The 12,753-nt window shown below is 42.0% G+C and overlaps 1 protein-coding gene across 1 annotated transcript in view; it reads right to left on the minus strand.

Moving 5' to 3' along the window:
- Positions 1 to 12,753, minus strand: part of OBSCN (obscurin, cytoskeletal calmodulin and titin-interacting RhoGEF) — a 1,012,031-nt gene that overhangs the window by 781,380 nt on the left and 217,898 nt on the right. The window contains exon 14 of the mRNA XM_086941076.1: positions 6,705 to 6,980. Coding sequence (XP_086797202.1) covers positions 6,705 to 6,980 — 276 coding nt within the window. The remainder of the gene's footprint in view (positions 1 to 6,704; positions 6,981 to 12,753) is intronic.

Raw genomic sequence — 12,753 nt, forward strand, 5'->3', positions numbered from 1 at the left:
GCCAGCCCTGTAGCCAATGGAGCTCTCTTAGGAGAACCCTTCATCAAGGATCTCTCACACTTCATTAACACCTTTTCTTTTTGTCACTGAACAAAGCCCAGCAATCCATCAAAACCAACACATTTTTGGAGGGGCTGGAATAGTAGGTAAAGGTCATGGCAGAGAATGTGTCAGTAAAGGATATTTACGAGGAGCCAGCAATGCACCATGTGGCACCAACGGAAAGCAGTATCCATTCTTTTCTACTAGGGGTGGCAGACGGCTACTTCAGTCGGAATTGGGCATCCATAACAAGAGACGCGTGGGTGCTTTAGATTGTGAAAGGCTTTCACACAGAGTTCTATGGGGCACCCTGACAACACTCTTGTCCCCGTCCTTTGGTTTCTTCAAAAGAAGGGACGCGAGTGGTAAACCAAGAGGTGACAGAGCTCCTAACAAAAGGGGCGATTACCCATAGGGGCCTTCATCCGTCAGGTTTCTTGAGCAATATTTTCATAGTAGATAAGAAGGACAAGGGATTCCAACTGACTTTAAATTTGAAAGATTTTAACAATGGGTGGTATATCGCTACTTCAAGATGAAGGGTATTCACCTTCTACGGGATACTCTGTTGCCAATTGATTGGCTGGTACGGCTCAACCTAAAGGATGCCTGCATCGTCATTCCCATGTTTCCTCTGCACATGCGTTTCCTTCAGTTCGAGTTGGACAGACATTTTCGAACTCACATGCCTACCATTCGGCCTGACATCAGCACCATGGTGGTTCACCAAGATGCTGCGCCCGGCTGTGGTATGGCTTCTTGCACAGGGAGTTAGTCTAATAGTATACCTGGGCGACATTCTCCTAATGCACCAGGAAAAATCCACTTTAGTCTCACAACTTCATTTGACCCAAAATCTTCTGCAGGGCTTAAGGTTCATAGTGAACCCTCAAAAATCTGAAGTTATTCTGGGTCAACAAATTATTTTCTTGGGTTTCAAAGTCGGCACAGTGCGACTGTTCCTCCGAATGCCCCAGAAGAAGATACTGCTTATTTGCAGGATACTGCACAGAACATTGGACAAGGAGAACATTTCCCTTTGTCCTTTGGCCAGGATTGTAGGCCTCTTTTATCATCGATCCAAGTGACCATTCTGCTGATTGGCACTCCAGGCATCTGAAAGATTTCAGTGCATGGAAGCTGGATCCTTCTCTGTTCCAGAGAATCATGGATCGGTGGGGTCATTGCCAGGTGGATCTTTGTGCCTCGAGGCTCAATCACCGACTTCCCAGTTTTTCAGATGATGTCCGGATCCTCTGGAGAAGGCAACAGATGATTTTTTCCAGGAACTGGAGTCAGTTTCGGGGTATGCATTTTTTTCATTCTCAATGATAGCCAGACTCAAGTCGGTGGTCAGGCATCAGAAGGCAGAGGTGATCTTGGTGACACCACTCTGGAGGTTGCAAGTATGGTATCTAGTTCTTTTAGAAATTTCTATGGATTTTCCACTTCAACTACCCCTGACTCCTAAACTTCTGATGGTCTCTCATAGCAACTTGCACCAGCTGGTTCATGATGGAAATCTTCAGCCGAAAAATTGGAGGATTACAGGTGATGTCTTGTAGTCTAGGGCCTTTTGACACACACCTCTCCCTCATCAGAAGAGCTTGGGCAAATTCTACCATCAAGATATATGGTTCGGCATGGAGGAGATGGTCACGCTGGTGTATGCGAAGGGATTTTGATCCCGTGGGGGCAGATGTAGTGCATGTTCTTAATTTTCTTTCGGAGTTGGATGACATGGGCAATTGCGGCAGGTAATGTGCCATTTCATGATGTCCCAGAAGGAGAGCATCCTCTAGTCTGTCGTCTTTTGAGGGGTATTCGGTTATCCTTCCCACCGGAACCAAAATATTCCTCTCTGTGGGATCTTACTGTTGTTGAATGCTACTTTCATGGCAGGATAATCAATACTTGTCGCCGAAGAAACTTAGGGGTAAGCTAGCGATGTTGTTATGCCTCATTTCCAGTAAAAGTGTGTCTGATGTTCGTGCCCTCGACATTACACCACGTATGTTTACTGAGGAAGGTGTTGTTTACTATTTCTTGACTTATGAAATCCATTACTAGGGTGGTCCATTACCCTGCTTTTGCCGGTCATTCAAAGTTGTGTGTAGTCTGCTGCCTGAGGGTCTATGAAACCATGACCAAAGAATATAGGCCACTGGGAGTGGCTCTGCTATTCATTTCCCTCAAGAAGCCTTTAAAGCTGACCTTTACAATGACTATCGTCCGCTGGGTGAGATGGGTCTTTCAGGAGGCAGGGACTGAATTGACCACCTTTGGAGCACACACTACAAGGGGTGCTATGGCCTCCAAAGTGTTTACCTTAGGGGGCCATGTGGAGGATATCCTCAGAGCAGCCGATTGGTTGGGGATGTATGTCGTTACAACGCATACTTTTACAACGCATACCTTTACAACACATTTTTTACACTGCAACATCCATTACAACGCATTCCATTACAACGCATGCCATTACATCAAATTCTTTGAAACTACCTTTACAACGCATTCCACTACATTTACAACGCATATCATTACAACGCATACCATTACATTGCATGTATGGTAAGTATTGGATAGTGTAGGGGTAAAAATTACTATTCTAACTCCAGGGGGGTGCAACAGTAGGGTAAGTGTTGGATAGTGTAGGGGTAAAAATTACTATTCTAACTCCAGGGGGTGCAACAGTAGGGTAAGTATTGGATAGTGTAGGGGTAAAAATTACTATTCTAACTCCAGGGGGTGCAACAGTAGGGTAAGTGTTGGATACTGTAGGTATGCGTTGTAATGGTATGCGTTGTAATGACTGCGTTGTAATGACATGCATTGTAGTGGTATGCGTTGTAGTGACATGCGTTGTAATGGTTGCGTTGTAATGGCATGCCTTGTAATGGATGTTGCATTGTAAAAGTTTCATTGTAAAGGTAGTGCGTTGTAAAAGTTGCGTTGTAAGTGTTGTTTCCCATTGGTTGGTCTTCAGAGTCAATCATCAAGACCTTTTATTTCAAACCAAATATTAGCATGGCTTCACTGGTTGTTAACCTGCTTTACACTAGCATAATCTGAGCCTCCGGATCCTGACATAGAATATAAAACTTTCTAGCTAACTTGAAGGAAAGTTTCAGTCTTTTTAAGGACACGGAGGCAGGATTATCCCGCCCGATTGGATACAGTCTACTCCCCTCCCTGTAGTCTCAGAGGGCTTCAGTTGGATAAGAATCTTCATTTATGAATATGATAAGAACCTTCTCAATGACTTCTTTCATTACGTTGGCTGAAAACATTGCTGTTGTTTAAAATGTCTTTAATGCTTGACGTTTCATTGTTTATGAATCTGTCACTTTGTAACAGAAATATATGGTGGTACTTTGATTGACACATAGCTGTGGTTTGGTTTCTTATTCAGGATGCCTTGTGTTTTTCTGTGTTCATGAGTTCATGATGCTTCACTCAATGTTGGATATATAGGTTTGACTCTATGATTGTGTTGTTGATCTTTCGCAAAGACTCCTGGGATTTGTAGTCTTTGAACAAAATATGTTGTTTTAGTAAGGCTGCAGAGCAAAATAAACCGTAGAGAAAGCATAATCCTTTCATCTGTGTCCTTAATAGAATTGAAACTGTCCTTCCCATTAGCTAGGAAAATGTATATTCAACACTTGTCATAATCAGTTCACTAATGGAGGAAAGCTCATGTATCTGTTTTTTTACGAATATTTTAAGATATGTAAGAGTCTTTACTTTCATTTCATCCTCCTCCTTACCTACCATTGTGTCATTCTTTAGCAGGGAGCAAAACTTCATGTGCTGGTCGCATGAAGCTACAGTCAGTAGTAAAGGTTGTTAGGCACTATGGGCTCAAGTTTCCATCCCCATCACTCCCTCACACATACCAGTGCACTACATTACATGACAAGACAATGCGAATGTCTAAAAATATGGTAACTTCAGTAGGAACGGGGCCCGACGGCTTCACAGGGGAATTCTACAAAGAATTCTCGGAGCTGCTCAGTTCATATACTGTAGAAATGTATAATACCCAGATCCTCCCACCAACACTGCGTGAAGTGCTAATAGTGGTGTTATTAAAGCCAGATAAAGATCCAGAGCATGGCGAATCGTATAGATAGCATCCCTAATAAACACAGACTCTAAGATACTGGCTAAGATCAATGCCACTAGGCTCCAGCCCTTCATGCAGACTATTGTTTTACCAGACCAATAAGGTTTCATACCAACCCATTCAACGACACATAACATCCGTACTATATTTGCGGTCTTACACCAGCTAAATCCTGAATTAGAAGCTGTAGCTGTGCTCCTTGACGAAACTAAGGTGTTTGATTCTGTCAAGTGGACATATCTATTTACAATACTGCAACAGATTGGGTTACCACCCATACTGTTAAACTGGATCAAACTTGTTTATACCAAGCCCAACGCACGTGTCAAAGTGAATAAACATATTTCCGATGATATACACATCCAGAGAGGAACACAGTAGGGATGCCCACTATCCTCCCTCTTATTTTACAGTGCATTGGAACCCCTAGCCTGCCAAATGCGCCAACAACATGTGCACACCGCTTTACCATTCCACTTATGCCCTATAGGCATATCAATGTACGCGGATGATATGGTGCTATACATCCGCGACCCAAGCCCCAACTTATCACCGGTACTAAGAGAATACATTAAATTTGGACGGCAATCAGGCCTGCTGATAAATTGGAGCAAATCAGCAGTGCTACCATTAACGGAAATTACACAGAAACATCACATGGAATTCCCTCTTGCCTGGCAAAAAGATCCCATTAAATATTTAGGAATATAGATCCACCGTGAAACAGAAGTAGTGCTTAGAGTCAATTATGGCACTGCCATTGACAAACTTGAAATGCCGATTGCCAGGTGGATCACCCTACCACTCTCCCCCACAAATAAAATATCCCACATAAAGATGTTAATCCTGCCCAAACTGCTATACCTCTTTGCTAACATCCCTATAACCCTACCTTCCCCCATTTTCACAAGATTAAAAGCAAATCTTACAAAACATCATATGAGCAGGTAAGCCAGCACGAATAAGTTTGCACACACTGACTCTACCATATGCATATGGCGGCTTCACAGTGCCTGATTTATCATTATATTATCTATGTGCCCAAGCGCAATATGTATTATTGGTATCACCCGGTACGTTATATGCCACACCTAGCAGTGAAAGATGGTGTGGCAAATCCCATAGAATTTGCAAACATACTGCCACACCAACGTCCTCATTTAACCAAACACAAAATCAATACTGTACAGACTACATCCACTGGATGGCAACGAATAAGTCATAGAACTCAGAAAAGACCGATGTACGCACCAAAGATGCCACTAGCTCAACACCCCTCATTGTCTGTAACGCAGGATAAGGGTAGTAGGGAACTACTATGACAAGTGGGCCTAATAGTAATGGAGGATCTATATATCAACTGAACGTTTATCACCCCTGACAACCTCTCATATATGTGCAACCAAACAATGCTCTTCAAATTTACTTATCATAGACTCCGCGAAGCAATAACACATCTTTACCCCACTAACCCGAATGAGCCACCCACGCTTGAGACATTGCAGTTGTTAATCATGACTCCAGATAACAATCATATAGTGGCAAAACTCTATAGATCTCTGCAAGCAGAGTTAGGCAACAGAACGCACAAAGCTCTAGAGAAATGGAACAAGACACTAGACACACCACTGGCAGAAGAAGAATTGCAATCCTACTGCGCACACACTGAATTGCTCACTCCCCACAGTAAATTACGCATCATACACTACAAATACCTACACCAGGCCTACCACACGCCACTTACACTGCACAAATATGGCTTACGAGACGATGCAAAATGTCAAAGATGTAGGTTGGACCAGGCTGATTTCGTGCACCTTGCATGGTATTGTAGCAAAGTGAGATTGTTTTGGGAACAGGTAATACGTTTACTGGGGGAAATGTTAAAACAAAAAAACTGATTGCACACCACAACTATGCTTACTAGGCCACTTAATACCTTTAAAATCTGCTAAGAAAAAAATTGCTGCTATTGTATTGTTCCTTGCAAAACGAAGAGGTGCAATGCACTGGGACAGTAAAAAATCCCCATAGTGAAAAGCTTGGTAATGGACTCCATCTACTGCAAAGACAATTTCTTACTGTATGCGGGTGAGCTACCAACAGCTGCCAAACCTACTAATTTTTTGGAAACACTCACTATGTACTTATGTGATCACCCTAACTTATTAAAAACAATGTACAATGTGATTAGCTGAACTAATCCGGATAAATCGAAATGCTGCTGGGCTATCAATATGAACAATGTAATAAGATGTACTGTGTACTACTATCTCTTTTCAGACAAGCTTGGAATGTTTGTTATTACGGTTATGTAATATCAATAACATTTAATAAAATAAATATACTTTAATAGGAACAGATATTGGCTGAGGGCAATTAGGTTCTGAATGTTTTAAAGCACCTTATTTTCAGGCATTTCTTTTGAATTGTTAAATATATCCTGAAACCCAAACCATAGCTCTGTGAACATGGACCTAGAGTAGGGAAACAAATGACTCAATGAAATATTACAGGTAGATATTTGACTGACCTGTAACTTGAACTTTGAAATTGAGTTTCTGCCCAGCAGCTTCACAGATGTAATCCCCGGCGTCTTTCTTCTCCACCTGCTCCACAACCAGCCTTCGGGATTTGCCATCAGACTCCACCTTAATGTTCTTGCTGGCGGTGATTTGTTTTCCATCCTTGTACCATTTAACCTCAGTCTTGGCTTGCGATACTTCACAGCTCATGGTGGCTTTCTGCGCCAGGATAGCCTTCACTTCCTTCTGGACTTTATCCTGGTTCACAAACACTACTTCAGGCTCTGAGATTAAAGGAACAGACAATTGGATAGATTTATTTAATGTAAATTGATTTTCTCCAGTGTAAGATAACCTATTAACAAACACAGTCACGTGGCAGTGTGTGAGGACTCAATGTCACCGGTTACAAGTGAGGAAAAACATTGACCAGGTTGTCGTATTAGCCAAAACATCAGGAGCGCCTACAGGTAATTCAGCTTTCCAGGTTTAGTGAGAGCTACACAGGAAAATACATTTAGTCATATGGAGTTGAAGTAAAGCTCCTGATTTTCCCTGCTGTGAGGATATCCTTCTCATCCACAATAGCCATTTAGCTAGAAAAAAGGGCAAACTGGGAACTCCTATATGAGAATGGTTTGCCCTGTAAGAGGCTTTCATGTATTCCACTATTTGGGTGCACAGAGGGTTCTCTGGCAACCATAGCTAGATACTTAATTTCACTTTATGAAGTCTTGCATTTAACTGCCATATCCTTAATCCTGCAACATTCCACGGGAAGTAGCGTAAAACAAAAGATGTGGTCTCTTTCAAACTTTGTTGAGGGCAATGACCACTCCTCAAACATGACTGTCACTACATTCCATAAACAACATTCAAGTTTGGACTGTGCAGTTTTGCTGTTTGGCCCCCTGATTTACTAATAGTGTGGTTGTGATCTGCAGCCAGTGCCTGGGACCTAAATTGCAATGACAGAAGAATGCTCAGCTACTCTCAAAATATGGGGTCCTTGGTTGAACAAGAGTGGATCTCTGAGATGCAATCAGGGTATTCTGACAAAAAATATTTTCAAAAATATTGTGAGACACAAATATTGAGGGACATAATATAGAATGCAAAAATATATATGTTTAAGTCTTTTATGTGTGAGTTAAATATAGTTATATATATTATAGTTTTTTAATGTATTTGTGTGGACGCCCTTGGGTATTTTTGTTCTGGAGCATGTGATTGTATGTGTGCCTGTGTTTCTGTATGTGTGTTTGTGTGTGTGCGTGTTTGCGTATATGATGGTATGAACGCATTTGCTTGTTCATGTCTGTGCATGTGACGATGTTTGCGTGTGCATGTATTTGGGTGTTTTTGTATTAGAGCATGGGATTTTATGTGTGCTTGTGTTCTTGGATGTTTTCTGTCTATGTGCTTGGGTGTGCGCGTCAGTGCGCATATGAGAGTGTTTGCTCACATTTGTGTGTGCTTGTGCATGTCAGTGCGTGTGATTGTGTGTGCACGCTGGATTTGTTATTCTCTGGTGTCCTGGATATTGACTTTAACTGCCAGATGCCTGACCTTAGAATGGCCACCAGTGTACCAGTGTGCAGTACAGTCCCCTGCCTGACCCCAAGATGGCTTCAATAGTGGCCCCCTACATGTCGTTTTACTTCCCTGGGACAACAATTGGACAGTGACCAGACCTTGAACCTATCCCCTAACCTGCCTACACCTCAGGACTTGGAACCTGCGGAACTTACCCCAGACTGTGGAGACCTGGCGATTTGGCTGATGCCCGGTGGAGCTACCATATAGCTAAAGAGGAGATGGGTTGTGGCTTCCCCCCCTTGCTGTCACCTACCCAGCTGGACCTTGGCCAGATTTCCCCTCGCCTCTACGTCCTATCTTCCTCCTACCCCTTTACCCTATCCCCTTACCCTTCCTTGCTCCATTCACCTTGTCCCCCATGTTCTTTAAATGCTTTTCTGATGTAACATTATTGTAACATTATTATTCCTCATGTAAGGCGCTTTGATTCCTCCGGGTCTAGCCAGTGCTATATAATAACTCATTAATTATATTTGTTCCCATTTAGTACTCTTTCTCTCTTTGTCTACCTCCCTAGCTCCTATCCCTCTCCCCTGAATCTCCCATCTTGCTTGCTAGTCTGCCTAGCCCCCTGTCCTTTGTGCCCTTTGACTAAGCACTCCTTCTCCCCTTTTTGGGGAAAGATCCAATATTTATACTCTGGAGTCTTAGCGAACCCACTGAGAGAGTCCACTGCGCTAAAGGAGCCACTCACAGCTGAGGTATGGTACGGCACCCCTTGCCAAAACACTCCCTCTCCCCTTTTTGGGGTAGGATCCAGTATGTAGGCCTTGGAGTCTCAGAGACCCCTCAGAGAGTCCACTGCGTAAAGGGAGCCTCACGCAACTGAGATAGGGAAGTGATACCCCTTCCCCTGGGATCACTGCTTACTGGACTTCGGACGTTGCTTTGACTCGTCTACCGGTTTGTGTCCCCGTCGCCCTTCCCCTCCTCTTTCCATGCGGTGTCCTTCACCCTCCCCTCCTCTTTCCCGCCTTCATTACCGGTCTACTTCCCCAGCTCCTTCCCCCTCCTCTGAATCATTCCCCCTGTCTGCTTTTACCCTTCGTATTTGTGCTTATTGTTTATCTCGACCTTACAAGTAACTATGTTGCCATGCTCTAATAACTGTGTAACCTTTGTTACAATGTAACCTGTAACTATGATCTGATGCTCATGTAAAACGCTCTGATACCTCCGGTCTAGCCAGCGCTATATAAAACCTTTAAAATAAAATTAAAATAAAGTTTATGGGTAATGGTTGTGTTATAAAATGTTATTTTATTGATAAGTTTGTTTAATTATTTTTAGTGCATTTTTTATTTTGGAAATATATATTACTTTATTTATGCCAGTTTTTTAATGAAATGTGGAGTTTGTAGGGGAATAGGGTGGGGATGTTTTGTTTCATTTTTAATTGATTATACATTTATTTATATAAGCTTTAATATGTTAATTTGGAAACTGATAACGTAAATACATTTTACTTATTTAACAGATCATTTTAAAAATGTGGTAATTTTTTATTTGGTAATTGGTAATTTACATAATTGATGTTATCAATCATTAAACAGTTTTAAATACTTTGGATAGTTACTAATTATTTTGTATTTACTTTTTTATATTATAAATCATTTTATAGTGAGACTTTTTAATTAATGTGCATTGTTTGTTTCTGTTTGTAATTTAATTGTTTTGTTTTTGGGGTTGTTTGAAGTTTAGGGGAATAAAATGTTTGTATTTACATTTTTTAATTGTATTTTTTAATGTAATGTTATGTATAATTATGTATGTCAATTTCATGTTTTGAATTTCTAAATATTTATATCAAATTTACAGTATTAATATTATTGGGCATTGACAGTGGTCTTATGCCCACTATGCCATCATGCATTATGTCCCCCTCCAGGTCACAAAGAAAATTCTGGATCTCGTACTACCAGGGAAAGGCATAAGTCTTGGACACACTCTGGATTAGTGTGTAGTTAGTACAAAACAAAAGTAAGGTTACCAGTTTTACATGCAGGCAGGCACTCAGGGAAGGGGTAAATGCCCCTTTATCATTGAGGGGACATTTCCATTCCAGCGCTACTGCACAAATATACAAAGGGTCTAGGTAAAGAGTTGTGTAAAGTCCACATTCTATATCAGAACCTAGGGGCCAAGATTATGCTTTCTCTTCCATTTATTTTGCTCAGCAGCCTTATGGAAACAAACATTTTCATTCAAAGTCTACAAATCCCAAGAGTCTTTGCTTTAGATCAACAATACAACCATAGAGTCAGTCCTATATATCCAACATCAAGGGAAAGCACTTCCTCTTTCTTAGCTGCTCAGTAGCCAGATAACTGTTCTTCCTTCATATTGGATATCTTTGCCTAATTAATATGTTGTTTTATAATCTGGTAGTCTACACGTGAATAGATGGTCAAGGTTTCAGATTGCTTATGTGTGACATTTTCATAATTTCAGTGTAATTATGAGTGACATTCAACAACTATGAGTTACATTTTCTCACGAGCAAAATCAAGCAATGAAGATGATGGAAACATTTATATATGAGACATTACACCCATTTGAGGAATGAGAAACTCTAAGAAGAGCTTAAAACGGCTGTAAAGCAACAGAAATGGAAGGGCACTAACCTAGTAAAAAGCAGTAACTCACAGCTAAGCCTCATGAAAGAAAAATACCAGCTTTGTGAATATGAGTCATGTCAGTTGATAGCTACAGTAAATGGCAATGGTTTCTACATTCCTCTGTGGAAGAAATGTATCCTGGCCATTTGAAAACCCAACCTTTGCCTAAAGTACAACGCTTTTCAGATGAGAGCCCTTGAATAAGGCCTGTAGACCTTTGCCTAGACTCGTCTCATGAGGGGGGACGGTATCTTCAGGGCAGCTCTCAGCACTGGAGCGGTTAGCGCTCTAGTGGCTGCATTTCCGGGGCTATTTAGTCCTTGCCCACCCTCGAGCGCGCAGGGGAGCCGAAGACACGCTGAAGAGCAGCCAAAGAGTAGCCCGTCTATGCCCGTCCGCGACAGGACGGGCTAGGAGCTATAAACTCTGTTTGAACTAATATGGAAAGTATGGAGGGTATCCGAATCAGGTACACATCCCAGGCTTTACTTGACTTGCAACCTCAGGGGGCGGTGGCCTATGCTCGTGATCATTGGCCATGTTTAGAAGGCCCTTTTTCATGCATTCAATGTGGATTTCAGGCCTCCCATACCGCTATTTCAATTGGAGACAGTGTAAGGAGCACACCAGCGCCCAAGGGCTGGAAAAGCTTTCTCCTGAACATTCGTTCAATGCCAAAACACCATCTTGAGATCCGGGACCTTATTAATACAGTCAACCCTGAAATCTGTTTTTTAACAGAGACCTGGTTAAAACCACACACAACTCCTGCTATAACATTAGGAATTCCTGTGGGATACAAAACCTTAAGGCTAGACCGCCCGATTAAAACTGGTGGCGATATAGCCAAAGTGTACAAAGAAGGGCTAAAAGTTTCCATAATTGAACAGATTAGTTGCCCCTTGATGGAAGTCATGACTTTTAAAATTAACTCAGGTCCTAAAAAGCACTGGAAATGAGCATTGGTATATTGCCCTCCGGGGTCAAGTACGGGATTTACCCTGTCTTTAATTGAGTTACTAGCACAACACCTTAGAGCTAAAGAAAACTTTCTCCTTCTAGGGGATTTCAATTTCCATGTAGATATCCCTAATCATCCTGAGACTCTGTCTTTGCTCTCTGATCTTTCCATTTTAGGACTTACGATACAGAATAGTGGCTCTACACACATAGGAGGTCACACCCTAGACTTAATCTTTTCAAACTGCCCCATGATATGGTGTCGCTCCCCGACCCGAGTTAACTGGTCAGATCACTGTATGGTCGAATTTTCCATCTCTGGTTTAGTCAAACCCACCAAACAACCCCCCACTCCTCCTATATGGCGCAGACAATGGCATAGGGTCACATTAGATGAGATTCAGAAGGTATGGAGTGAGCCGTCCATTCTAGTGACAGATAACGTAGAGTCAGCTCTTTCAAAATATAATACAGCCCTTCTTGAAGTGGTTAACTCTTTAGCCCCACTGAAACTAATGAAACAACACCCTACATCTAAGCAGGAGGTATGGTACACCGAGCATCTCAGACTAGAAAAACAGAGTTGTAGGAAATTGGAGAAAATATGGAGGAAAACCCATACTGAAGAAAGTCGGAAGAACCATTCAGAGGCCCTGTCTTCTTATCATAAAAACATCAGGCTAGCTAGGAAGAACTGTCTTGCCTCACAGCTAGCAGAAGCAGGCAACTCCTCCAGAGAGCTATATAGGACCTTACGCCAACAATTCAAAGGATAGTGCCATTTGTACCTCGGCACATCTTAATACACATAAAGGTACACTGATTGCCTTTCCTGAAGCCAGCCATAGTGGCATTCAGTCCCTGATAAGCCACATTAAAA

Source organism: Lissotriton vulgaris, chromosome 10 (assembly GCF_964263255.1).
Source record: "Lissotriton vulgaris chromosome 10, aLisVul1.2, whole genome shotgun sequence".
Lineage (NCBI taxonomy): Eukaryota > Metazoa > Chordata > Amphibia > Caudata > Salamandridae > Lissotriton > Lissotriton vulgaris.